General features: G+C 43.5%; 1 protein-coding gene across 3 annotated transcripts in view; it reads right to left on the reverse strand.

The window, feature by feature from the left end:
- CPA6 (carboxypeptidase A6) overlaps window positions 1-26,096 on the reverse strand; it is a 280,392-nt gene that overhangs the window by 25,022 nt on the left and 229,274 nt on the right. For all 3 annotated transcript variants that reach the window (XM_063923870.1, XM_063923868.1, XM_063923871.1), the window contains one exon: window positions 15,332-15,419. In XM_063923870.1, coding sequence (XP_063779940.1) covers window positions 15,332-15,419 — 88 coding nt within the window. The remainder of the gene's footprint in view (window positions 1-15,331; window positions 15,420-26,096) is intronic.

Below are 26,096 nucleotides of genomic sequence, written 5' to 3' on the forward strand. Positions count from 1 at the left end.
AAGAATAGGAGGAGGGGTAGCAATGTATGTGAAAAAAAGCATAAATGCTACTTTAATACAAAATATTGAAGCCAAAACTGAGGCCCTTTGGGTCACCATAGAAACTGGGAAGAAGGACATTATTCGCATTGGGGTGATCTATAGACCACCAGGCCAGGGGCAGGATTTGGACAGGAACCTATTGTTGGACATCTCTAAAATGGCTTTTAAGAGAGAAGTCATAATCACGGGAGACTTTAATTTACCTGATGTAAATTGGGAGGGGTCTTTTGCAAGTTCAGCTACAAGTGGCAAATTTCTACATTCCTTACAGGGAGCATCTCTCAAGCAATTGGTGAGGGAGCCCACTCGCAAAGACTCAATATTAGATCTAATTCTTACAAATGGTGATAGGATATCTGATATATATGTGGGTGAGCACCTGGGATCCAGTGATCATCAAGCAGTATGGTTTAGTATAAAGACAGGATCCAACTCCTGTCACACAAAAACAAAGGTGTTGGATTTTAGAAATGCTGACTTTGCAAAAATGGGGAGATGTTTAAGTGATTCATTGGCAGACTGGAGGAACTTGGAAGGAGTGCAGGAGAGGTGGAAAAAACTGAAAAGTGCAATGCTAAGTGCAACAGACCTTTGTATCAAAATGGTTAGGAAAAGCACCAGGAAAAGGAAGCCAGTGTGGTTCACAAAAGAAGTATCAACTAGTGTGAAAGCAAAAAAGATGGCTTTTAGGAAATACAAACAGACTCAAAATAATAACGACAAAGAGGTGTATCTGGACAGACGGAAGGATGCTAAGAAAGTGATCAGACGTGCAAAGGCAGAAGCTGAGGAGAAAATGGCCCAGTCAGTAAATAAAGGGGGCAAAACTTTTTTTAAGTATATAAGTGAAAGGAGAAAATCAAATGGAGGAATAATAAGACTTAAGACAGAGAGTGGGCATTTGGTGGAGGGAGACAAGGCAATAGCAGATCACCTAAATAATTATTTTTGCTCAGTATTTACTACAGAAGAAGGGATGGGGCCACAGTTAAGTTGCAAGGACATTCATAAAAATAAGGTAGATGAAAATACATTTACAGAGGAGAAGGTCCTAACAGAACTTTCAAAACTAAAAGTGGATAAATCAATGGGACCAGATGGGATACACCCAAGGATACTCAAAGAGCTAAAAGATGTGCTGGTTACACCTTTAACAGAATTATTTAACCAGTCACTAAATACAGGTGCTATTCCAGAGGACTGGAAAAGAGCAAATGTAGTTCCACTGCACAAAAGTGGAAGCAAGGAAGAAGCAAGTAACTACAGACCAGTAAGCCTTACATCAGTAGTAGGGAAAGTAATGGAAAAACTATTAAAAGAAAGAGTAGTGGAATATCTTAAATCAAACAACTTACAGGATCCAAAACAGCATGGATTTACTGGTGGGAGATTATGCCAAACAAATCTTATTGACTTTTTTGACTCTGTGATGAAAATAATAGATCAAGGGGGAGCTGTAGATGTAGCATATCTAGACTTTAGTAAGGAATTTGACACTGTCCCACATCGCAGACTGCTAAATAAACTTGAAAGCCTGGGGGTGGATTATAAATCAGTTAAATGGATAAGAACCTGGTTGCAGGATAGGAAACAGACAGTCGTAGTTAATGGAGTGCAATCTATGGAGGGAAATGTTACCAGTGGAGTACCCCAGGGATCTGTACTTGGTCCAGTTCTCTTTAATATCTTTGTTGGTGACATTGCAGATGGTATTGAAGGGAAGATATGCCTTTTTGCAGATGATACAAAGATATGCAACAGGGTAGACACACCGGGAGGGGTCAAACAAATGATTAATGACCTAGGTAGGCTTGAGAAATGGTCAAGAACGTGGCAACTACAGTTTAATGCTAAAAAATGCAAAATCATGCACTTGGGTCTCAAAAACCCAAAGGCTAAGTATAGTATCAAGGGTACTATAATGGAAACTACTGAGGAGGAAAGAGATTTAGGAGTCACTATTTCAAGTTACTTGAAGGCAGGAAAGCAATGCAACAAAGCAATGAGAAAGTCAAGTCAGATGCTTGGTTGCATAGGGAGAGGAATCAGTAGCAGGAAAAAAGAAGTGATAATGCCACTGTATAGGTCATTGGTACGGCCCCATCTGGAATACTGTGTCCAGTTCTGGAGACCCTATCTCCAGAAGGATATAAATACATTAGAGAGTGTACAAAGAAGGGCAACTAAAATGGTGCATGGCCTACATCACAAAACTTACCCGGAAAGGCTAAAAGATCTTAACATGTATAGTTTGGAGGAGAGAAGGGAAAGGGGGGACATGATAGAAACTTTCAAATATATCAAGGGTCTTAACAAAGTTCAGGAGGGAAACATTCTTCAAAGGAAAAGAAGTATTAGAACTCGAGGGCATACATTGAGACTGGAGGGGGGGAGGTTCAGGAGAAATTTAAGGAAAAATTACTTCACAGAAAGGGTAGTGGATAAGTGGAATAGCCTCCCATCAGAGGTGGTAGAGGCTAAGACTGTAGGGCAATTTAAACATGCTTGGGACAGGCATATGAATATCCTTACAAAGAATTAAGGTTAAAAAAGGGTTGAGATTGCCTAAAGGATAAAATAAAAAAGGGGCAGACTAGATGGGCCAAGTGGTTCTTATCTGCCGTCAAATTCTATGTTTCTATGTTTCTAACATGCATGTGTAGATGTATGTAACATATGTGCTGGCGTGTGTCTGGATCGGCAGTGGATATGTAAACCACAGCCGCCATGCTGGAGCCAGGACTCTGCATATCCTAGGCCCGCCCCAAGACTCTTGTGAAACTAGCCAATGAGAGGCTGGAGGTGGGCTTAGGGGAGGGAAGCCTTATGCCTAGTACTGGGTTCTGCACAGCGGCTGTGATATACAGTGCCGCTGCCGTTCCGGATACACGCCAGTACATATATTAGATGCATCTACATATGTAGTATATTTATATGTGCCTAGCGGTCTGTACACACTACTACCTAACTATCTAACCTACCACACATCACAATGCATCATATTTCCACTTATATTGTAGCATAAATACATAGACCAAACCCTAGGCATAGGCAGTATAAGCAAATGCCTAGGGGCTTCTGAAAAAGTCTAGGGGCATATGGGCAAGTTGGGCATTTAAGCTCCGCTGCACCAGCTCCAGATTTCAGAAGTCCTGGCTGACAGTGGCTGTCCTCCGATGGGATGTACAGGCTTTCCAGCACTGCTGCGCCACTGCCTGTCATATATTATATATGACAGGCAGCAAAGCATCAGCAGCAGAAGGCCTGTACAGCCCAGAGCCGATCATACAAGCTCCTGCAGCTTCAGTGATTTGCTACGCTGACATGATCTAAGGTCACGTCAGTGTCATTCAAAGCAGAGAGCCTGCCACAGTGGAGTGAAGCAGAGGGAAGACAGCAAAGGTAAGTAAATTACAAGAGCTTGTCAAAGAGACAAACAGGAGGGAGAGATTTGATTGCTGGAGACACAAGGTGGAGGAGAGATTTGATTGCTGGAGACACAAGGTGGAGGAGAGATTTGATTGCTGGAGACACAAGGTGGAGGAGAGATTTGATTGCTGGAGACACACAAGGTGGAGGAGAGATTTGATTGCTGGAGACACACAAGGGGGAGGAGAGATTTGATTGCTGGAAACATACTGTACAAGGGTGAGAGATATGATTGCAGGTAACACACAAGGAAGAGAGACTTGATGGTTGGAGACACAAGGCGGGGGGCGACTTGATGGCTGGAGACATAAGGGGGAGAGATTTGATGGATGGAGACACTGACACCCTCTGTCTCCTCAGTCACCCATTTTCAGAAGGCCATGCCCATTCAGTGAGGCCACGCCCCATTTTTGTGTGCGAGCACCTTTGAAGCACACAAAGGGGGGAATTCAAATGTTTGAAAAGTCGGTTGGGTGTCTGTTTTTCCTATCTATCAGATAGGGAAAAAAAGACACACAACCGACTTTTCAAACAATTGAATCTCCCCCAAAGGGTCACACTTGGGGGTGTGAGGGGCACCAGCCAGAATATTGCCTAGGGCATCAAATTGGCCTGCCCTGCTTAAATATCTAGAGATTGTCAAAGTCGAAAAATATCATGATGCATATGCCTTGTACTAACCCCTCATGCACATGCCCGCTGCGCGTGCACATGCTCTGCAGTGCGTGCACATATCCGCAATTTGCGTAAAGATCGCTCCGGCGATCACGCGCGTGGTATGCACATTTCCGGTAGAGTTTGTAAGCGTCTAGCGTGCGACTCGATCATAGCATATTAAACCCATATAGTGTGTTTTGTAGTAAATATTCCCCTAGACAATGTCAGCAAGTATGTTTAGTTTAAACTGTTCCTGGACAGAGAGATTCCTCTTTACATGATAGGAAGGGTCAGACAAAGGTTGAAAGGTGGTGTCTAGTATCCAGCTGTAGGGTATTTTAAGGGTAACATTCCGATGCTAGTTAGGAAAGGATCGCTCGCTCCTGCGTATAGTTATGTACAAATGTAATTTATAAACATTAACTGTATTTGCTGTAAATTACACATGCGGCGGGAATCCTGAGGATACCTCCCAACAGAGCAGTTGGGGAAAGACACAGCCCACCTGTTCAAATCCACCTATGACCTTTGCTATAGTGTAGAGAAACATCCCTGTGTCCAATGAACAATGAGATACAAGGTACCATTGTATTGTGAATGTATGTTGTGCTATATAAAGACCACCATTGCCTGGCCAGTCTCACTCTCTCTGAAAGCTTTCTCCCTGAATGCTGAGGACTGGATCCAGGTCGCGCATGCGAATCATCCCCACGTATGTATTATTCTCTGTAGCCATTTTGTTCGCCATTTATGTTCTCATTTGTTCGCTCTTGTTTGCAATTGTTCGCCATTGTTCATGTTATTTTCTGTTATTCTGTTTAGATTTCTATGTTAGTTTGTAGTGTATAACTTGTATTGTGTTTCCCTTTTTCTCTAAACCATCCACGGCGGTGTTAGAGCTGCTGTGGTTTTTAAATCCAAACCAGGTCTTGTGTTTTCACTGTTTACTGCAAAGGGCTTTTCTTAGCGTCTCAATTAGCTCAAACAGCATACACATTGTTAAGGTTTTTAAGCGTTACATCATTGTAGTATCTGACTACTAAAGGTTTAGAGTATAAGCATATTCTTACTGTGTTTATTAATAAGGTTTTAAAGGTTATCAACTGTGTGTGCGCTCGCTGTGTGTATTCCGTACACTCAGCGCAGCGTGTGTACGCCACGTGCGTACCACGTACGGTACTCTGTACGCAAATAGCGTGCAAAGTGCGTAGCACGTGCACGTGGTCTAGCGGCCATAGCGGCTCATCGGTAATAGTGTATAGCTTTATGTTTAAAGGTAATATTTGACATTATCAATTGGGGGCAATCGTCTGGTTCTCCTCATATCCGCAGCCTAGCAGGACAAGGCAGACTTTTATCTATCAGCAAAGGTCAGGAAGGTAGTATCCCCTGTTAGCTGTTTTGTGGTCGGGGATACACTGGTGCTGATTAGATAAGCGTCTGCTCCGCTTGGTTTAAAGGGATGCTGGTGGGATCCGGAAGGTAAGAACGTAAAGCTATTTTTAAAGTCTGTGAATTTCTGAATACAAGCATACACCTGTACTCTGCATATCTGATTATATTGTTGCAAAAACAAGGTTCAAATGAGTCATATTGTGTTTGATTCAGATTGGATTGCTTATCTGTTTAAGTAGGTTTAAAAGTATATTTAAAAGTTGCTGCAAAAGCCTTGATATAGTGTTGTGTTTTTTTTTTTTTAACTCAGGCCTAAAATAACTTCAGGGGCTTGCATGGTGATTTTTTTGTGACAAAGGAAGCCGCATGGTCTGTCCTCCATTTTTTGTAACCCTCATGGATGTGGAAGGGGGAGGAGCAGCGGCCATTTTGGGAAGGTCATTTTTTTCTAAATGGCTGATTTTCAGTCTGCTCAGGAATAATCAGCCGTCCTTGGTCAAAAAGAAATCACCATTTATGAGTTACCAATGCATTTATTTAACCCATGCCATAGTCAATTACACATAGATTCAGATGGGGCTTAATAAAAGTTAATAGTAAGATGAATACGTGATGTACAGTAAGAACCACATACAGATAAACAAAGTTTTTTTTCTTTACCTCTAGGATTCAGTTAAACTCTGCTTGTTGTAAGAAAGCCATTGAAATGCAAATTAACCTGTGCAACTGCTTTTTCCTGGCAGTGAAAAACCACCTTCACAGACAGTCAAAAGCACATTCATATGCAAATTAGAAGCACTTAATGAGTAAATGAGTCTCAGGAGACCAGTGAATAGTACATAGATATAATATTATAATTATGTGTGTGTGTTTATATCAATGTATGTTCTGCAAGATAGCTATCCAATATGAATCATACTATTGGAAGCATTGATTACTAGATTCATTCAGACCTGTATTTTGTGTATTTTGCATATCCACCCGCTTGTTTGCCATTAGCATTGATTACGTGCTGAGAAATTTGTTGCTATTTAGTTAAAAGTTAAGAGTAATATTTAAGGGAGTAAGTGTAAAACACACACGCAGCCTGACCCAGTTATAAAGGTTTATACAGGAGATACTGTGTGGTGTGGGTAAGCGATTATAGTTGAATATCGTTTACATTTATAGAAGCGTGTTATTTGTATTACTGCGGACGTATCCGGCCTTTGTACACGTGTCCCGGACAGCGTGCGGGACTGCGTACGCAACGCAAAGGCCTACACACGAGGCGTATATTACGCAACGTGCGTACAGGTACGCCCACTAAATACAAATCACACAATAGCATTGTTTTAGTTTAGGCGATACGGTAGCCACGCGATAATAGCACACATTGATCAGTATCCAATATTTAGTTTAAAAACACCTTGTTTTCTGTATTACCTCTGGGGAAAGCTATCAGTTAACAGGAAATGATTTTTCTGATCAGAAAACTATAGAATGATAGTGTGGGCTGAAAAAAAGGTACGAGTGTATTGAACCCCGCTTGGTGGTCTTGGTGATCTTGGTGATCTTGGTGAAGCACGGTCTAGGTGAAAACGTGCGAGCACAGTCCAGGTGTACACGTGCGACGGAGTGTGATAAAAGTTTTCGTGGTATTACGCTCCGGCTGTTGTGGAGCACAGTAGGGAGACTCCAATGATCCTACCATTTATAGATAACAAGTGTCTATAAGTGGTACGATTGAACCGCACGGTTGTATGTGTAAACAATTGACGCAACATGATATGAGGTTGCATATTCGTGCGTAAATCTTATCCTCATACGCGTTGTAGTGAGCACATGCAAGCATGATTTGTGTAAAATAGAGGTAGGGCCTGCAACGGCTACACGAGTCTGCTAGAAGGCGGACCGGGGATACCCGGAGCAGAAGACGTTCAGTGGAAGAGCTTTAAGGATTTCCACCGTAGACTACCGTGTTTGGTGCATTTTAGGAAGTTTTTCTGTGTTAAAAAGGTCCACAATGGAAGCCAAGTGCACAGCACAGGGACGTTTAGCAGTCAGGGTTCAGACTGCAGAGTTCAGACCCCGGGGATCTGCCCGGTTAGTAATGTGGGGGAAGTATGGTCCCCACACTGAGACCTTTTGTGATGAATGGACACGAATGACTGTGGGGGATAAAGCACCATTTCCTGGGATAGGTAGTTTTGACTCAGAGGTATTGCATAATCTAAGGCTTAGGATCTGTCTCATAAAATCTCAAAAACAGAGGATCAGACACACAAACTGTTTACATTTATGACAACAAGAGAGTGATATACAGAGGGAATTAGCTTACACAGCTGGTTCTAACCCTAGCAGGAAACTGATGGCAACCGGAGAGACAATGGCTACAGAGAATGGCATACTGCGATATGATGATAATAGTGCACTTAATAAATGTATTAATGACAATAAGAGTAAACGTAATAAATGTGTTAATGACGATAGGAGTAAAACTGATAAATGTACAAATTCTAACCCGTGCAAGTTGCACCCCATGTTAAACATCCCTCAGGATTACAAGCAAGAAAGTGAGCCCAGCACGATGTCAGCACTTTCTCCAGCAGCCACCATACAGGGCACCCAGGTGGGCACGGCCCAATCGGTAAAGGCAGTAGTAAAGCCCCCTAACGGAGGGTCAGGTGAGGTCGTGTCCACATGTAAGTACGGTATTGTATATTATGCACAGACAATTGCACCTCACATTGTAGAGTCAACACAAGATGATGTAGTTGAACTTAATCCTGTCAGGGTGATTGCAGTCCCAAATGGAAAGACTGACGCTCAGGGAGTCACTCCTGTCAGAGACATTGCTATGCATTGTCCCTGGTCCCGGACAGAATTGAGGACAATTATGTCTGAATTTCCCGATCCCAGGAAAGATCTAGCCGCATGCCAAAGGTTCATTAAAGAACTAGGTAACGCCGCCGAACCCACTAACAAAGATTGGCGGACAGTACTGCAGGCATGTTTGCCCTCTACTATTGACCCTTTGAAATTAATTTCTGATTGTAAGTTAGATGAAGAGAAACCTCTCACTGATGCATACAATCAGGAAAATGTTAAACAGATCAATCTGCAGTTAGGAGTATATTTCCCAACTGTTGTCAAGTGGAACAAAATTTTCTCCATTAGACAAAAAGAAGGTGAAACTGCTTCTGATTATTTCCATCGAGCATTAGAGGAAATGGCTAGATACACTGGGATCGCGGACATTGAGGAAAGTGTACATCATAGAGAGGTAGTGGTGTCCGTATTAATGGAAGGTTTAAAAGAAATGTTGAGAACAAGGGTACAGACCACTCAACCTAACTGGAGAGGTATCTCGGTGGCTGCATTAAGAGAGTCCGCTATCGAACATGACCATAATATCCAAAGAACCAGGGAAGCACAGGGAGAGCGGTTGATGGTGATGAGCATCCAAGCACTAGAAGAGGCATCAAATCGACCAAAACCCCCAGCCCCTGGCACATGGAGGAAGCCAAGGGTTTGTTATCTGTATAAAAGGGAAGGGCATTATGCCAGCAACTGTAACAGCACACATAAAGTCAGACCTCCTAGACAAGAACACGAGCAAAGTTATGACACATTGTATGACACACGTAATTGTAATCAGGGATCATATAGGAAAAATTTTGGGCCGCACCTATAGTCTGCAGCCAGTGAAGTTGATTGTTAGCCTTGATAGTAAGCCTGAGGTTACAGTCGGTGTAATTGGTAGATCATTCCTTGTAGACACAAGGGCGGCCAGGTAAACTCTGTGATTTATCTTTAAATGTTTCCTCTTCATCTCTGACATTCACCAGCAGAACTACAGCTCAAACGTCACATGTCTACTTGGTCTTTTCAGAGGTCTACCCAACCCCAGTATATCTTACCAGCATCATTGTGTCTGGCCACGCACAGAGGGTGGAGAGTGGAAATACTGGTGGCGGAGACTGTGCAGAGATACCGATAGACATGTTGGTGTGACAGCCTGATGGTGAACGGAAATCTGACAATTTTTCTCTTTTTCTATTATTCTCTCTCTTTTTGTTTTTTCATGTTCTACGGATGGTATGTCACACAACAGTTAAACAAATGGTAATGCAAGATTTATGCTCCTTACAGAAAGGTCGCTGATTCAAAAAGAATATCGTATCACTGGAGTGTTCGTTTTGGGAAGACTGAGAGGCAGCACTGTTGAGACGGCACCTGAGCACAGAGAACTACAGGATCAGAGGCGGTTGTCGCACCAGTTTTCTTTCCCTCCTAATTATTTTCTTTTCCCCCATTACAACTCTTTCTTTCTCCTCCTGCAAGATGGACTTGCCCCAAGAGACTGCATTCCGTGTTTTCCTGTTGACCCTGTTGTTGACCAGAACAGTCTGTTTCGGTGAGAGTACCAGAGAGGTCGAGAAAGGATCTGGAATGGGTTCTGATGACAAGGATGGATTCATAGAATTCCAAGAGCAACACAATCACCGAGCAAAGGCGAGTATCAGAAAACGATCTGGTAGTCATGACACTAGGAGACATTGTGAAGGATTGTTAGCTGAAGAGAATTGTATCTGTAGGAATTGTGAAAACATAGTTGAGGACGGGTGCATCCAGAGATGTCAGTCCAGCCTTAATATCAACATGGACCGTCATCCATTGAGTGACTATCACTCATTAGTGGGTAAGGTTTTAAACCAAACGGAATGCTGGGTGTGCTCACAAGTACCTCAAGGTCATAGAAAGTCAGGACTAGTGCCATACGCTTTAACGATAGATGAGGTACTTGAATTAAGGGGTGGGAGACCGGTGGACAAGACATTTTATATTTCTAGGCCACCTAGTTTGAAGCTCCACCAATATCATGTGGATAGGTCCTTAATATGTTTTAACATTTCCAATCCCCGAAAGCCGGGAAATTGGGAAGTGACATGGAACAACCAAACCATGGCATTCTCACACAGAGCCGATAGAATGCCCATAGACTCAGAGCTTATACGCCAAATAGCCAACGGTGGGAGATATTTTCAGTATAGGTACACTCTAGGAAGTAGGACCATGCGAGTTGGAGAAGTATCACCAGGATACTGTGCGCATATCATACAGCCTGATACGTGTACTGAACAGATGAGAGAGTTAGGGATAGGATTTTTCACCTGGAAGGTTTGTAATATGGTGATGTCATATTCTGTCCCATATGTCCTCCCCGATGATGCATATTTCATATGTGGGAGGAAGGCGTCTAAGTGGCTTGCCCCAAACTCAGAGGGATTGTGTTACATTGGAAGAGTGTTGCCAGAAGTTATGACCATAACCCATGATAAAATGAAAGACGTTCACCGCAATGCTCAAGCTCCTTACACTCACTACGAACACATTGTTAAGAGACACCTTATAGATAGGACAGAGCACGCAGCCTCTGATTTGATCCACGAATCCACCGGGATTCAACTCCTACTCGCGCTAGATATCACCCGTACCGCCAGAGGAGTTATAAATTTTAGGTATATAACTGCGCTAGCGAACCTGATAGACAATATCACCAAGATGTATGAATACACCTTCAGATATACTGGGAGGGAATTGCAAGCTTACAAAACGAAACTGATCCAGCACAGGATGGTTCTCAATTACATCAAAGCGGTGACAGGCGGGTATTGTGTCACCCTAGCAACTCAGTATGGTGTGAAGTGCTGTACATATATCACAAACAGCACTGATGACCCAACCGAGGTCATAGATCAAAAGATGGACGATATCTTGCAATTGAAGTGGGAGTTCCGAAGGAGACACAACCTTACCCTTACTTCTGTGAGTAATGAACTGACCGGCTGGGTTTCATGGTTGAACCCACGCAATTGGTTCTCAGGTTTAGGAGAATGGGCTCAAAATGTTATCGTTACTGTAGGGAAATTTCTCCTTTGTATCCTAGGAGTTGTCATAATGATTGGTTTGATATTTAGATGTGTTCGGATTTTAATGAATTGCAAGCGCAGTACCAAATTGATGAGTTTAAGGAGCGAGGGCATTGTTACAACAACTGGTTTAATTTATGACCCATCAATCAAGACAAGGTTGTGATAAGACGTGATTCCACGGTCCGTTTCTTTCACCCGTTTCTCCTCTGTTTTTCTCCAAGGTAAAAAGACATCCACCCGGAAGAAGATTGTGATGCACATTTCTACAGACCATTGATGAACATTTTCTACAGACATTTGATGAACTTTTTCACAGACTTTGCAAGATACTTTAGAGACTTTAACTTTCTATGGACACTTGAAAAACTTTGCTTACCACTTACACAAAGATACAGCAATCCGGACAAGACTTCAACAGACGCCCAAGGACAATCACACACATTATCATAAGAATGCATTTATAACACATGTTTCTTATCCTCATCTCTACGATCTTCAGGTAGTGACACACATAGTCGACAGGTGATATAGGTACATATATTAGCACTCACATATTTTCCCCCCTCCATGTATCATCAACTAATGTGCACCCCATTTGTTGGAACAAGAAGCCGAAAAGAGCTCGGTAGTGTTTGTTAGCCCACATACAGACCCTTAATACGGGATGAGAAGGATTTAATGTATACTTCGCAATACCTCGAAGCTTATTTAGAACATGTACGGCACGATGATACATGCCCCTCAGACATGAATTTCATACATACACACTTTTTACTATCCCACGAGGTCATACATTTCCCACCTTCTCCTCTCCTCCCTACACCCAATCATTTATAGGTATTTCATTGTAATATATATTTTTCTGCTTAAATTGTTTAGATAGTGGCAGTTATTGTTGACTGCCAAAGGGTGGACTGTCAAAGTTGAAAAATATCATGATGCATATGCCTTGTACTAACCCCTCATGCACATGCCCGCTGCGCGTGCACACGCTCTGCAGTGCGTGCACATATCCGCAATTTGCGTAAAGATCGCTCCGGCGATCACGCGCGTGGTATGCGCATTTACGGTAGAGTTTGTAAGCGTCTAGCGTGCGACTTGATCGTAGCATATTTAACCCATATAGTGTGTTTTGTAGTAAATATTCCCCTAGACAATGTCAGCAAGTATGTTTAGTTTAAACTGTTCCTGGAGAGAGAGATTCCTCTTTACATGATAGGAAGGGTCAGACAAAGGTTGAAAGGTGGTGTCTAGTATCCAGCTGTAGGGTATTTTAAGGGTAACATTCCGATGCTAGTTAGGAAAGGATCGCTCGCTCCTGCGTATAGTTATGTACAAATGTAGTTTATAAACATTAACTGTATTTGCTGTAAATTACACATGCGGCGGGAATCCTGAGGATACCTACCACCAGAGCAGTTGGGGAAAGACACAGCCCACCTGTTCAAATCCACCTATGACCTTTGCTATAGTGTAGAGACACATCCCTGTGTCCAATGAACAATGATATACAAGGTACCATTGTATTGTGAATGTATGTTGTGCTATATAAAGACCACCATTGCCTGGCCAGTCTCACTCTCTCTGAAAGCTTTCTCCCTGAATGCTGAGGACTGGATCCAGGTGGCGCATGCGAATCATCCCCACGTATGCATTATTCTCTGTAGCCACTTTGTTCGCCATTTATGTTCTCATTTGTTCGCTCTTGTTTGCAATTGTTCGCCATTGTTCATGTTATTTTCTGTTATTCTGTTTAGATTTTTATGTTAGTTTGTAGTGTATAACTTGTATTGTGTTTCCCTTTTTCTCTAAACCATCCACGGCGGTGTTAGAGTTGCTGTGGTTTTTAAATCCAAACCAGGTCTTGTGTTTTCACTGTTTACTGCAAAGGGCTTTTCTTAGCGTCTCAATTAGCTCAAACAGCATACACATTGTTAAGGTTTTTAAGCGTTACATCATTGTAGTATCTGACTACTAAAGGTTTAGAGTATAAGCATATTCTTACTGTGTTTATTAATAAGGTTTTAAAGGTTATCAACTGTGTGTGCGCTCGCTGTGTGTATTCCGTACACTCAGCGCAGCGTGTGTACGCCACGTGCGTACCACATACGGTACTCTGTACGCAAATAGCGTGCAAAGTGCATAGCACGTGCACGTGGTCTAGCGGCCATAGCGGCTCATCGGTAATAGTGTATAGCTTTATGTTTAAAGGTAATATTTGACATTATCAAGATTAATATGAGCAAACCGTATTTTAGGTAGCAATTACACAGGGAGAGTTATACCCAGTTATTTATATTTAAGTTCTGTGGGCAGTTCTGGGGTGGTCCCAGACACAGTTAACTGGTCAGCCAGTCAACAGAGATTTGGATGCCCTCATCCAGGATGTGTGATGATCGTCTGATAAAAGGGATGAGGACACTTTGTTCTAGGCTCAGACTGGGGGAATCAATTTTCTGCGTTGAAGTTTGTTTTTCTGCCATTCCTCCTGGGCAGATTACAGTAGCTGTACATTATATCTGGACATTTCCCTTGTTTAATTGAAATTGCAACACATGCATGTACTTTGGAACTGCTTTCTTGATAACATTTCTGTAACTAAGCATTGCACTTCTTTTATAAATATTATTTATTAGTCTTATTTACAGTCTGATTCATGTATGCTCCAGACCCAGTTTTTGAGGAAACTATTAGATTGCAAGGTTATACTATAAAGGGGGGTACACACGTACCGATGTGTGCTGAGCGATCTAGCACAGACCGCTCTGCACACACCTCTCCCCCCGCTCAGCACACAGCGCGATGTGTGCTGAGCGAGGGAGGGGGTGCTCACTTCACCCAGCAGTAAAGTGAGCAATCTAACTAGATTGTGCCTGCATGCAGGTTAATCTAGAACCGGCGATAGCGACACGCGGGGCCGCACATTGCTATCGCTATGGGGCATACACACGGAGAGATCCGTGCTTCATTTCTAAGCAATCTCGTCATATTGCTTAGAATTTAAGCACACATCGCTACATGTGTACCCCCTTAACTGTTAGTGTTTGCTAGGAGCGGGGGGTAGACCAGCTAATTACAGTATGTGGCAGTCTTTGTTGCTGAGCCTGCATAATTGTGATACAGTATACGATGGGTACGCTGTATACGCTGATACAGTATACGTGTGTTTGGTAACCGGTGGCCCCTTCGAGTAATCCCCATTGGTGATGGCAGTAATAGAAATGTGTTACCATCTAGGTATTCAAATTACTGCATCGGACCAGAGTCAGAGTGCAATCCCTCAAGGATACAGTATATAACAATTTCTGACACCACATATCTATAAGTTCTATAACCACATAAAGGCAACAAATCTTGAAATAATATGAGTACTTTTCACAATGCACATAATTTGATTTCTAATGTCCTTACTACACTAAAGTGTTTATCCTTTACTAGTACTTTGGACCTGAATTATGCCTAATGGAGGGGTCTCATTCTATCCGCCCCCCCTCTCCTCCCCCTTACCCCAGTCTAGCATTCAGTCATGCTTTCATTTTCCATCAGTGTCAAGGCCATACTGAGTTTTGTGTCCCCATATTGCCCCTTGCTGTCCCTCCAGTCGTGTGTAATCATCCTCTCCAATATCACAGCAATCTTCTTGTGTGAAACCCGTCTCTCAGCATGCTGGGTTCTCAGTCCGCTTCTCAACCCTTACTCCCCGCTGTCCCCCCAGTCCACCCCCCACCTACAGCGCATGCTCTGGCTCCAAGTGCATGGCGGAGGGGGGACAGCCATTTATACTTATATTATAAATGACATCAAAGTTCTGTGCAAAAGGGACGCCACTGAGAATGACTCCAGCAAGCTAGATTGCTCCATAAAACTCTGACACTCTTACGTATACTTACCACAAAAGTTTACTTTCCAGTTTCTGTTAGCATCCACGCCATAGCAGTTAAGTCTCATTTTAGATCTTGTTTTTCTCCAAAACCGATCCTAGTTAGAAACAAAAAAATCAGAAATATCCTTTCAAAAATCTGGGCAATGTTAAACCTTACCATACAGCAGTGTTACATGGGAAACTGGGAATTGGGAGCATGGAATTCATTTTCCATTTAGAGATGAGTTTGACATCATATTTCAACATCACTTTGAAAGGGGCCGAAAGGTGGTCAAACACCAGCAGATCCTGGTGCTCATCAGAGATTTGATTGACAAAACCCCTGTATACTGTCATAGGTGGCCAAACTGGACAGGAGACGAGCATTTGGCACATAAGACAAACAGCTGAATCACTTTCAGCATCATTGGCCTTGTAGTGCGATTAGCACACTGTTATACGTATGTTGCAGCATGCCTGATGCCCTTATAAAACAGATTTACATTTCTACTCTGTGCTGTCCGGGGACCCTGCTCCTCTCACCATCTAACTCAGGCGATAGCTTCCTATAGGCCTCTTTCCCTTTACTAACATCATGGCCCTGTCCTATCACATGCAGTTCTGTCCTCACTTAGTGCGGGATGTATTAAGATACATCGCCGCCCCTCGCAGCGATGTTGATCGCATATGTACTAACATGTGCGATCAATATCGCAATGCAGTGACGGAGGCCCCCCGCGATACCTGTGAGGTGGTCTGCGGAGGTCTCCATCACCTCCCCGGAATCTTCACACTGCCTACACCCCGGGAAGCAGCAGCAGCAGGCTGCCCCCGGCGCTTCCTCCTCCCCCTGCAGCCGGAGGTGGGCAGTACGGATGGTGTAATGGTTAGCATTACTGCCTCACAGCACTGAGGTCATGGGTTCGATTCCCACCATGGCCCAACTGTGTGGAGTTTGTATATTCTCCCCGTACTTGCGTGGGTTTCCTCCGGGTACTCCGGTTTCCTCCCACAATCCAAAAATATACTGGTAGGTTAATTGGATCCCAACAAAATTAACCCTAGCATGAATGTGTGTGCGTGTACATGTGGTAGGGAATATAGATTGTAAGCTCCACTGGGGCAGGGACTGATGTGAATGGCTAAATATTCTCTGGAAAGCGCTGCGGAATATGTGTGCGCTATATAAATAACTGGTAATAAAAAATAAATAAATTAACCAGCATCTTCAGCCATACACTTTGCCGGTATCTCCAAAACAACTTTATTGATGCCTCTATGGCAATGGGAGGTCACACATCTGAAGGGAGACCACGACTCATTGTAAAAGTGTTTCCTGACATCACGCATACAGGATCTGGCAGTAAGGAGCCAATTATTAGTACGTCTTTTACTTAGTATCTACAAAATATATTTTCCCTTAAACTGAAAGCATGCCATGCACGCTCCAAAGAGAAAGGGTCCGGGTGTAGCCTCTCCAGTAATAATTACTGTACCAGTGCTACCAGCTCGTTATACAGTACATTTAATAATTATACGAGTCATACCTTGGCTACTGTACGTATGGGACTCACAGAAATAATTACAGCAGAATAGAAGACAAGTTCTATGATATTGCATTTCAAAAGAAATGACCTCATTCGTAGATTTAATGAGGCTTGATGGCAATAATTCCTGGGGCTGGTAATTGGCATAGTGACAACACCAGTTAAAATTAATGAGTGATAATTGGTTGCAACGAATACATATACAGAGCGAATAAATGAAAGGGTTGAGAGCTGAAAATATGTGCACTCATTTCCATGCTGATATGGGGTAACATCCTTCTGTCACCTCGCACAGTCCTGTTCCAGGCGTTGTCAGAAATCACATTTAATGAAGCTGATAAACTGTGGATAAACACAGCGCAGTGTCAGGTATGCGGCAAGAGACTCTGCTCATACTAATTTTTTTTTACTTAGCATCGCTTATATTTAGAATGAGAGGACAAAAGGTTTTTGTGGCATCCCTCGGACACCGACAAATGTAATACATTTATCGCTGATAAATATATGGGGCCTAAATCAGACCCTATCGCAGCAGCAAAATTGTTCTCTAATGGGAAAAACCATGGGGGTAATTCCAAGTTGATCGTAGCAGGAAATTTTTTAGCAGTTGGGCAAAACCATGTGCACTGCAGGGGGGGCAGATATAACATTTGCAGAGAGAGTTAGATCTGGGTGGGTTATTTTATTTCTGTGCAGGGTAAATACTGGCTGTTTTTATTTTTACACTGCAAATTAGATTGCAGATTGAACACACAACACCCAAATCTAACTCTCTCTGCACATGTTATATCTGCCTCCCCAGCAGTGCACATGGTTTTGCCCAATCGCTAACAGAATTCCTGCTGCGATCAACTTGGAATTAACCCCCATGTGCACTGCACCCCCCCCCCCCCCCCCCCCTGTGCTGGGTGTTCCCCCGCATGTCTGAGTGCCTGATCGTAGCTGTGCTAAATATAGCACAGCTACGATCAACTCTGAATGACCCCCATGGTTCTGTCCATTGGAGAACAATTTTGCTGCTGCGATCAGGTCTGAATTAGGCCCATAGTCAGAAGTCAGATAGTAATTGTTAGGTGTATTATAAAGGGAAAACCTGTAACTTTGGATATGATTTATATCTGATTGGCTCCAAACTTATTCTACAGCACAACAGTGACCCCAAACATACAGCCAAAGTCATTAAGAACTATCTTCAGCGTAGAGAAAAACAAGGAGTCCTGGAAGTGATGATATGGCCCCCACAGAGCCTTTATCTCAACATCATCGAGTCTGTCTGGGATTACACTACATGAAGAGACAGAAGGATTTGAGCAAGCCTACGTTCACAGAAGATCTGTGGTTGGTTCTCCAAGATGTTTGGAACAACCTCCCTGCCGAGTTCCTTCAAAAACTGTGTGCAAGTGTACCTAGAAGAATTAATGCTGTTTGGAAGTCAAAGGGTGGTCACACCAAATACAGATTTCTCTTCTGTTCATTTACTTTGCATTTTGCTAATTAATCAAAATAAACTATTAACACTTCTATTTTTTTAAAGCATTCTTACATTGCAGCATTTTTTCCACACATGCCTAAAACTTTTGCACAGTACTGTACATGGTATGCTCTATTATGTATGGTATTGGGCATTTTTGGATGCTTGAAATTGTGTATGGAGTGTAGAAACATTGTTTATATGGGATGCAGTTAAAATGCCGGCTATCGGGTTCCCGGTGTCCAGTAGACTGACGCCGGAATCCTGGCAGCCAGTGAACTACCTACAGATGAAATCCCGACCGCTGCCCGGTGTACCCACGCCACCAACTAAGTATCAAGTGGAGTGACCCCGCGTGGGGACTTGCTTACGGGATTCCGGCAGATGGGATGCTGCTGTCGATATACTGACAGACGACATCCCATCTGCCGGTAAATCATACCGAACCCGTTTATACAGTATGTTCTATTGGTTTAGAGAAGAGAGAGAGAGAATGCGCTCACTGGGGAAGATTGGGGATGAGTGCTGCTTGACCTGGAGGTGTCCTACCTCCTGTACATGTATTTGGAAATGGTAGGTCAGCGCGCTCTGTGGGGATCGGATGGGACAGGGGTGGTGAGGATAGGATGGGGGATCTATATGTGCTATGGGGATGAACGTATTGTGTCTATTGAGTTTTGCTGATGTGCATAACTATAAACCTTAGACCATGGATTTGGTTTTATGATTTTATTTGATGTACAATTGCAATATGTTGGACCCTCTTCAGGTGTGTCTTGCAGACTACCCTTTCTGTGTGTACCTTCCTTAATGGTACACTAGTGTTAGGGCCCTTTATATACTGTGTCCATATGCCACTTTCAGGTGTGTCTTGCAGACTACCCTTTGCTGGTATACCTTCCTAATGGTATACCTTCTCAGAGAACCCCTGCCGGGGTTAATGTCAGGTATACCTTAATTAGGTTACCTTTACCATAGGTGTAGCAAGCCTATGTGATTCTGGTGGATTTGTTCATGTATGTCTCTAGTGTGACAGTTTGCGGCGTCCCGCCTGTCACACTGTATCATATGTCCTTATCTGTGGGTGGCGGATGCGGGGCTGTGAGATCTCACTTACCGCCGGGGGCTAGACTGACCGTCTGCCGCCGGTGTCTGCAGTCCGTGTCCGCTTTCCTTGTTTCCTCGGTGTGTCCTAGCAGAGGCGCCGGTCTCCGTCTCTGCAGTCGGCGCCGCTTCTCTCTGCTCCTTCCGTGTTCTCGTTTGTTTCTCCCTTGTGCTGGCGTCACGCGTCACGTGTGTTGTCACGTGAGCGGGCAATAGGGCTCCGGGTCTGTGTCTCTCACTTTCTCCAGCCGGAGAAAGGAGTATATCGGCGTGCAGTGGTGTTTTTGGTGTGTATCTCAGGTCTCCAACGCGTTTCAGCTTAACAGCCTTTTTCTAGGCTGTTAATTATTATTATTATTATTATTTTAATTAATTATTTTACTTTGCTTCTGATGTTTTGCAGAATACATACGATATACCGGGTGTCTGTATGCCGTCTGCCAGTATCCCGACAGCGGCATACTGGCAGCGAGTCCCCTCACGAGCTCACTGCGCTCGCCACAGGTTATATTCCCACTCGTGTGGTGGCGTGGACCCCCCACCTGAGTGGGAATACGGGGCTGCGGTCGGGATTGCGACCACCGGCATTTAGCCGCCTGTCGGGATTCCGCCATCCGGATCCTGAACGCCGTGATCACGACAGGCGGTGTATTAACTTCTTGATATTTAATAAACTGTTGTTTTAAAACTCCACTCACATTAATATATATCTGCTATTTCCAGCAGGCAGAACATTCAGGGCCCAATGTTTGTGACCCCACTATATAGGACATACTTACCTGTACACCCAGCTATCAACCCACTCAGCTATCTTTAGTGGAGAACCACAGCTTTACTGTATGTTGCCAGCAGCTAATTAACTTTAGATTTCCACAATGACTAGATTATCTTTCATGTCTGTCCCATCCACTGTCTCTTCTTACTGCAACCGTACAATACCAACAGTTGTGGTACAGGAGCAGCAGTAGTAATATTCAGCACCATTTATTAATAAAGAATAGTAAGAATAACGGGTTAGGAACGCATTACCGGCTGGCGGGATCCCAGCGGTCAGCATACCAACCCCAGGATCCTGGCAGCAGAATGCCAGAGAGGGGGGCGAGCGCAACAAAGCCCCTTGTGGGCTCACTCTGCTCGCCACGCAGCGAGCCCGGTGGCTCGCTGTGCTTCCAGCAGGTTCTACTCCCACTCTATGGGTGTCGTGGACACCCATGAGTGGAAATAGACCCTGTGGGTCGGCATTCCGTCGGCCGGCATTTTGAGCACTCGGGATTCCGGCGTTGGCATAGTGACAGCTGGGATTCCAAGCCCCAGTAACATGACCGCATCCCAGAATAACATTGAGCGTAGCCTTATGGATTCTTATTTTAATTAATGAATTAATATGGAAGAATAATATTAATATGAATTGAGTTCTCATATAACATGTTGTCAGTGGTATATTTCTCATTCGGCATGTGAAGCACGTGCCTAGGGGCACCACTGTTTACCAGTAACAGAGTTTCCACTCTACCATATGCCATCTTAAGTAGAGTGAAAATGTGTAGGGCAGGCACATATTGTCCTTGTAAGCTGTTGAAGGGTTAAACATGCTATATGAATTGTTATGTGTTTGAATAAACACGTACGCACTCTCTACAAGATGCCTTTGTCTGTTCATATAATATAAGGCTTGTGTGTGTCTTATCTTCAAGGACAATTACATACCAGATCAAAACTGTTACTTCTGTGTGTTACTAAAATATCCTGCATGTAATGTCGTATGCTACTTCTATTTATCCAATCATATGCTTGCACATATTGTATACACCCATGTTTCTTTTCTATATAGTACGCTGTAATTTATTAAGTAAACAGAGTAATTCTTAACCACTGACTCGTGTGCTGTCTGTATGGGGTTAAGAACTGCTTTCACTGGTACCAGAGATGGTTACATCGAGGAGGCACAAAAAGGGTTAAATTCCCTTCAGCTGGGGGCTAGGTCCGGGATCTAGGTGATCGTCCCCTGCCCGGTAAGATAGAGAATTTTATTGTCTGTCTTTTCCGTTCAGGGATTGCGATTACTACTAGATTTGAACTCATTCCGTGTTCCGGGAACACGTGACCAAAAATACAATCCAAGTCTGGGACTTGGCAGAAAAGAAACTTGTTTTCTTAAAGGCGCCGGGCGCCACATACAGGTATCAGGGATACCAGGACCAGGGGTCCACGAAATCTTTAAAAGGCACAGGTATCTGGGATACCATAAGATGGACGAGAAGTCCAAATAACAACGCCTCCTCGATTTGATCACCTAAATGTTTGTATGTTTGTCTTATAAGTACTTATATTGTAATTTTTTCTATTAAGGACACTCAGTGAACGGGTGGTAAGTGCACGGGCGCTGAGTCTCAGAGGGCATTGTTGTTTACAGTGATTTTAAGTACATTTGAAAGTTGATTTATAACAAATAACATTGTCCACGATTGCAGAGATATTAATTGTACGGGTTGTAAGTGTACGTACATTTGGTATCACAAGTTGTGCTGTTATTCCTTATCTTTTGTACTCACCCTCCTCCCTCATGTGCTTACCCTTTTCTTACTTTAATAATCTTCAGCTGCACCAAATCCAGCAGCTTTCTGCCACCTGATACTTATTCCAGTGTCATCTGCTGATGTAGCTATGTTTATTTACCCCATACTTGTCCTATATTGTAGCCAACTGTAAGTTGCTGTTTTCTTGTTTGATTATTTGCTTATGTACTCTGTAATTGGGCGCTGCGGAACCCTTGTGGCGCCATATAAATAATAATAATAATAATCTTCTCTGTTCTGTCTCTGGTAGTTTATGTAGGAATGTGTAATCCCACATGTTACCAATGATTTATGATCAGATCAGCCGAATGCATACATAGACTTGTTCCCCATCCCTGTTATTTGTGAATTCTTTTAGAAATATATTGCGTGGGTGGGCAAGTATGGTGTACACGCATTATATGACACTGTGTTTGGAACAATCTATGTTTTGTTTTTTTTATGATAAAGATTGTTATTAATTCAGTTTAGACACGTTAGTTACTTGTTGATAATATGAGATTAGATCAGAGTAAAGAGACTGAATACCCCCCTCCCCTCCCCTCCCGGGGGAGACCTGCAAAGAATGTGCTGCTCTGTCCCAGCAGCAGCAGTAGCTTGCAAACAGAAACCTAGTGAATCAGTAACAGAATTCTGGAAGTGATTTAAAAGTGTTGGTCAGAGGAGGCAGGTCTCACCCTAGTTAATACCACAACTTACTCATTTCTACATTTATAAACAACTTGTTGCCAACAGTGTCATTAACTGTAAAACAGAGTGTTTCCAGTTGGATTTCTGATAATTTTAAAGATTTTGAAAAACATTTATATGAGAAAGAAAGCAGCAGGTTGTTTTGAAATGAGGAAATCTGTCAGTACAGGAACCCTCACCGCCAGCGGGACACCCCACAGAATAGGGGGCCCCCTGCACCTCCGAGCAGATGACATACATCCTGCTTTAATTGCGGCAAGGATGGACATTGGGCTAGGGACTGTCCTTAACCCTTAGCATACTTAAACAACCACTGCTGCCTGAACCTGCCCACACTAACAATACTCCCAGAGACGCCCCAAGGTTCCAAATTGACTGACAGGGACAGCCCCGCTGATGGGGCCCGGAGGAGAGTGTCCCGACTTTCATGCAGCTCACTGGTCACTGGAAGGACAGTGAAGCCACCACCAGTGTCCTGTGTAGGGACCAGTACCATGAATCCTTAAAAAAAGTCCGCTCCTTCAATAGGAATCAATGGGATACCCACAAAAGCTTATTCCACTGTACCTATCCCTATTGACACACCACCTGAGTTAGAGACTGTAAACCCCCAGGTATGGTCAGAGGGGCCCTATGACACTGGCCTAATATCTTGTACCCCCTACAAGGCCACACTGAAACCTGATGTACACCCCTTTACCAGAAACAATATTCATTGTCTAAAAGAAAAAATAGAAGGTCTTAGACCTATGGTACAGCAATTTTTAGAGCAAGGCATTCTTAGACATGTAGTATCCCCATACTGCACACCAGTTAACCCTGTAGCAAAAGTAGATGGGACTATAAGGTTTGTGCAAGATCTTAGAGCAATTAATCAGCTAATTGTTCCCATTGCACCAATTGTACCTGATGTAAACTCACTCCTCTCAGCCATCCCTGTAGATGCTGCATTTTTTTCAGTGATTAATTTAAAAAAAAAAAAAAAAATGCATTTTTCAGCATACCAGTGGACCCCCCAGACACAGTCACTTTTTGCTTTTTCTTTTGAGGGCAAGCAGTTAACATGGTGCAGATTACCACAGGTATGTTTATTCACCTGTTGTGTATAGCATTGTACTCCAAGCCACATTGGCTCCCTGGCACCCCCCCTATGGTCCTGTCCTGCTACAGTATGCAGATGATCTGCTTCTCTGTAGTCAAACTGTTAAACTGGCTCTGTGAATGTGGACACAAAGTGTCAAAAGCAAAAATGCAATGGTGTAAAAAGCATGTTGATTATCTGGGTTTTGTACTCACAGAGGGAGAAAGGAAAATCAGTCCACAACGCATTCAGTCTGTATTGGGCCTGGTCACCCCAACTACTCAGAAGGAAATGTTATCCTTTCTGGGCATGATTAATTATTGCAGACAGTGGATATCTGATTGTTCCTAATATGACAATATCTTGAGACAAGCTACTCTCAATAACAAACCTAAACAGATTCAATGGTCACAAGAAATGTTAACTGCATATGAAAGTCTAAAATGTATGTTGGTAAAAAGTTCGGCACTGAGCCTCCCAAACTGTACTGCCGTTTCATTTATATGCAAGGGACAACTGTAAACCATGGCGGGGGTACTAACTCACATGGAGGCAAACTGCGCCCTGTGGTATTCCTGTGTCGGTCCAAGGTATGCCTGCCTGCCTCAGAGCACTGGCAGCTTGTGCAATGGTGGCTGAGATGGCAACTACACTCACCTTAGGTCACACAACAATTCTACACACAACACATGATGCAGTAGCAATACTTAACGGCTTGCATACACAGCATATGTCAGCCCAACGCCTTAGTGGGTATGCAGTCCTATTGCAAAGCAACCCATCCCTCATCATCAAATATGCAAACACGTCATCAGGCCCAGCACCCATTCTTAATGCACTCCTAGGACAAAAGGGTCCCCAAGATGACATACCTGACGACCATGACTGCTCAGCATCAATAGAATCAGAGACCTCCCCGAGATTAGACATGTCCCCTGTGCCAATACCCGGTTCGGACAATGTCTTTGTTGATGGCTCCTGTAGCAGACCAAATGACTCCACATACCAAGCAGGTTATGCCGTTGTGCGCCTGCCCAATGACATTCTTGAAGCAAAGCCCATACCTTACCAGTCGGCACAGGCTGCAGAGCTCATAGCCCTTACCAGAGCCTGCCAAATGTACCAAAACAAACCCGTTACAATTTACACAGACTCCAAATATGCCCATGGCGTTGTCCACGACCATGGAGTTATTTGGGCAAGAAGAGGCTTTGTAGGAGCCGATGGAAAAGGCATTTCCCATGCACAGCTTATCACAAACCTCCTCCATGCCATCACACTGCCCTCTGATATTGCAATTTTGCACTGCAGGGCCCATACTGGTGGCAAGGACGACATATCCAAAGGCAATGCCCTTGCTGACAAAACTGCCAAAGAAGCAGCTCTACAACCCATTGCCCAGTCCCATATGACTGTCATGACCCCCCCTGCCATTAATGATCAATATCTTATCACGGAGCTACAGGCCACAGCCTCCAACAAGGATTTGGATGACTGGATATATCCTGTATTGCAGAAAAATCCCAAATCAGGATTAATCTGCAAAGAGGGGAAACCTTGTATACCCCAAACAAGTGCCCCTTTGTTCATTGCTCATTACCATGGGGTGGGACATCATAGCAAGAACACCACAGCCTTACTTTTAAGCAAAGACTTTTATATCACTGATGTTAAAACACTGGTAGATCATTACGTCAGTAGATGTGTTACCTGTCTACGTAACAACCCAAATAATCCTGATAAAGCAAAACATCAGCATCTTGAATACCCTACTACACCCTTTACGCATTTGCAAATTGATTTCACACACATACCAGGTAAAGGCAAACAGGAATATGCTTTGGTCATAGTTGATATGTTTTCACGGTGGCCAGAAGCATTTCCAACAAAATCAGAAGATGCTAAGACTGTAGCAAGGATTTTAACCCAAGAAATCATCCCTAGATGGGGATGCCCACTACAGATAAACAGTGATAAAGGCGCAGCCTTTACAGCAAAAATCACACAGGCCCTGGTGAAGGCCTTACAAATTGAATGGAAATTCCATATTCCATATCACCCGCAGAGTTCAGGGGTCGTAGAGAGGATGAATAGGACCCTCAAAGACAAACTTAGGAAGGCCACAGGAGGTACCTTCCACAAATGGAAACAGGTCCTTCCCATTATCTTAGCAGAAATCAGAATGACCCCACAAAAGACCCTAGGATACTCACCCTTTGAAATACTTATGGGTAGGCCCTTCCCTACACCCTGGGCTAAGAAACCATTAGTAGTACAGGAAGGAGACTTAGAGCTCATAAGGGAAGAATACGTCAGGTCCCTCA

Source organism: Pseudophryne corroboree, chromosome 5 (genome assembly GCF_028390025.1).
Source record: "Pseudophryne corroboree isolate aPseCor3 chromosome 5, aPseCor3.hap2, whole genome shotgun sequence".
NCBI lineage: Eukaryota > Metazoa > Chordata > Amphibia > Anura > Myobatrachidae > Pseudophryne > Pseudophryne corroboree.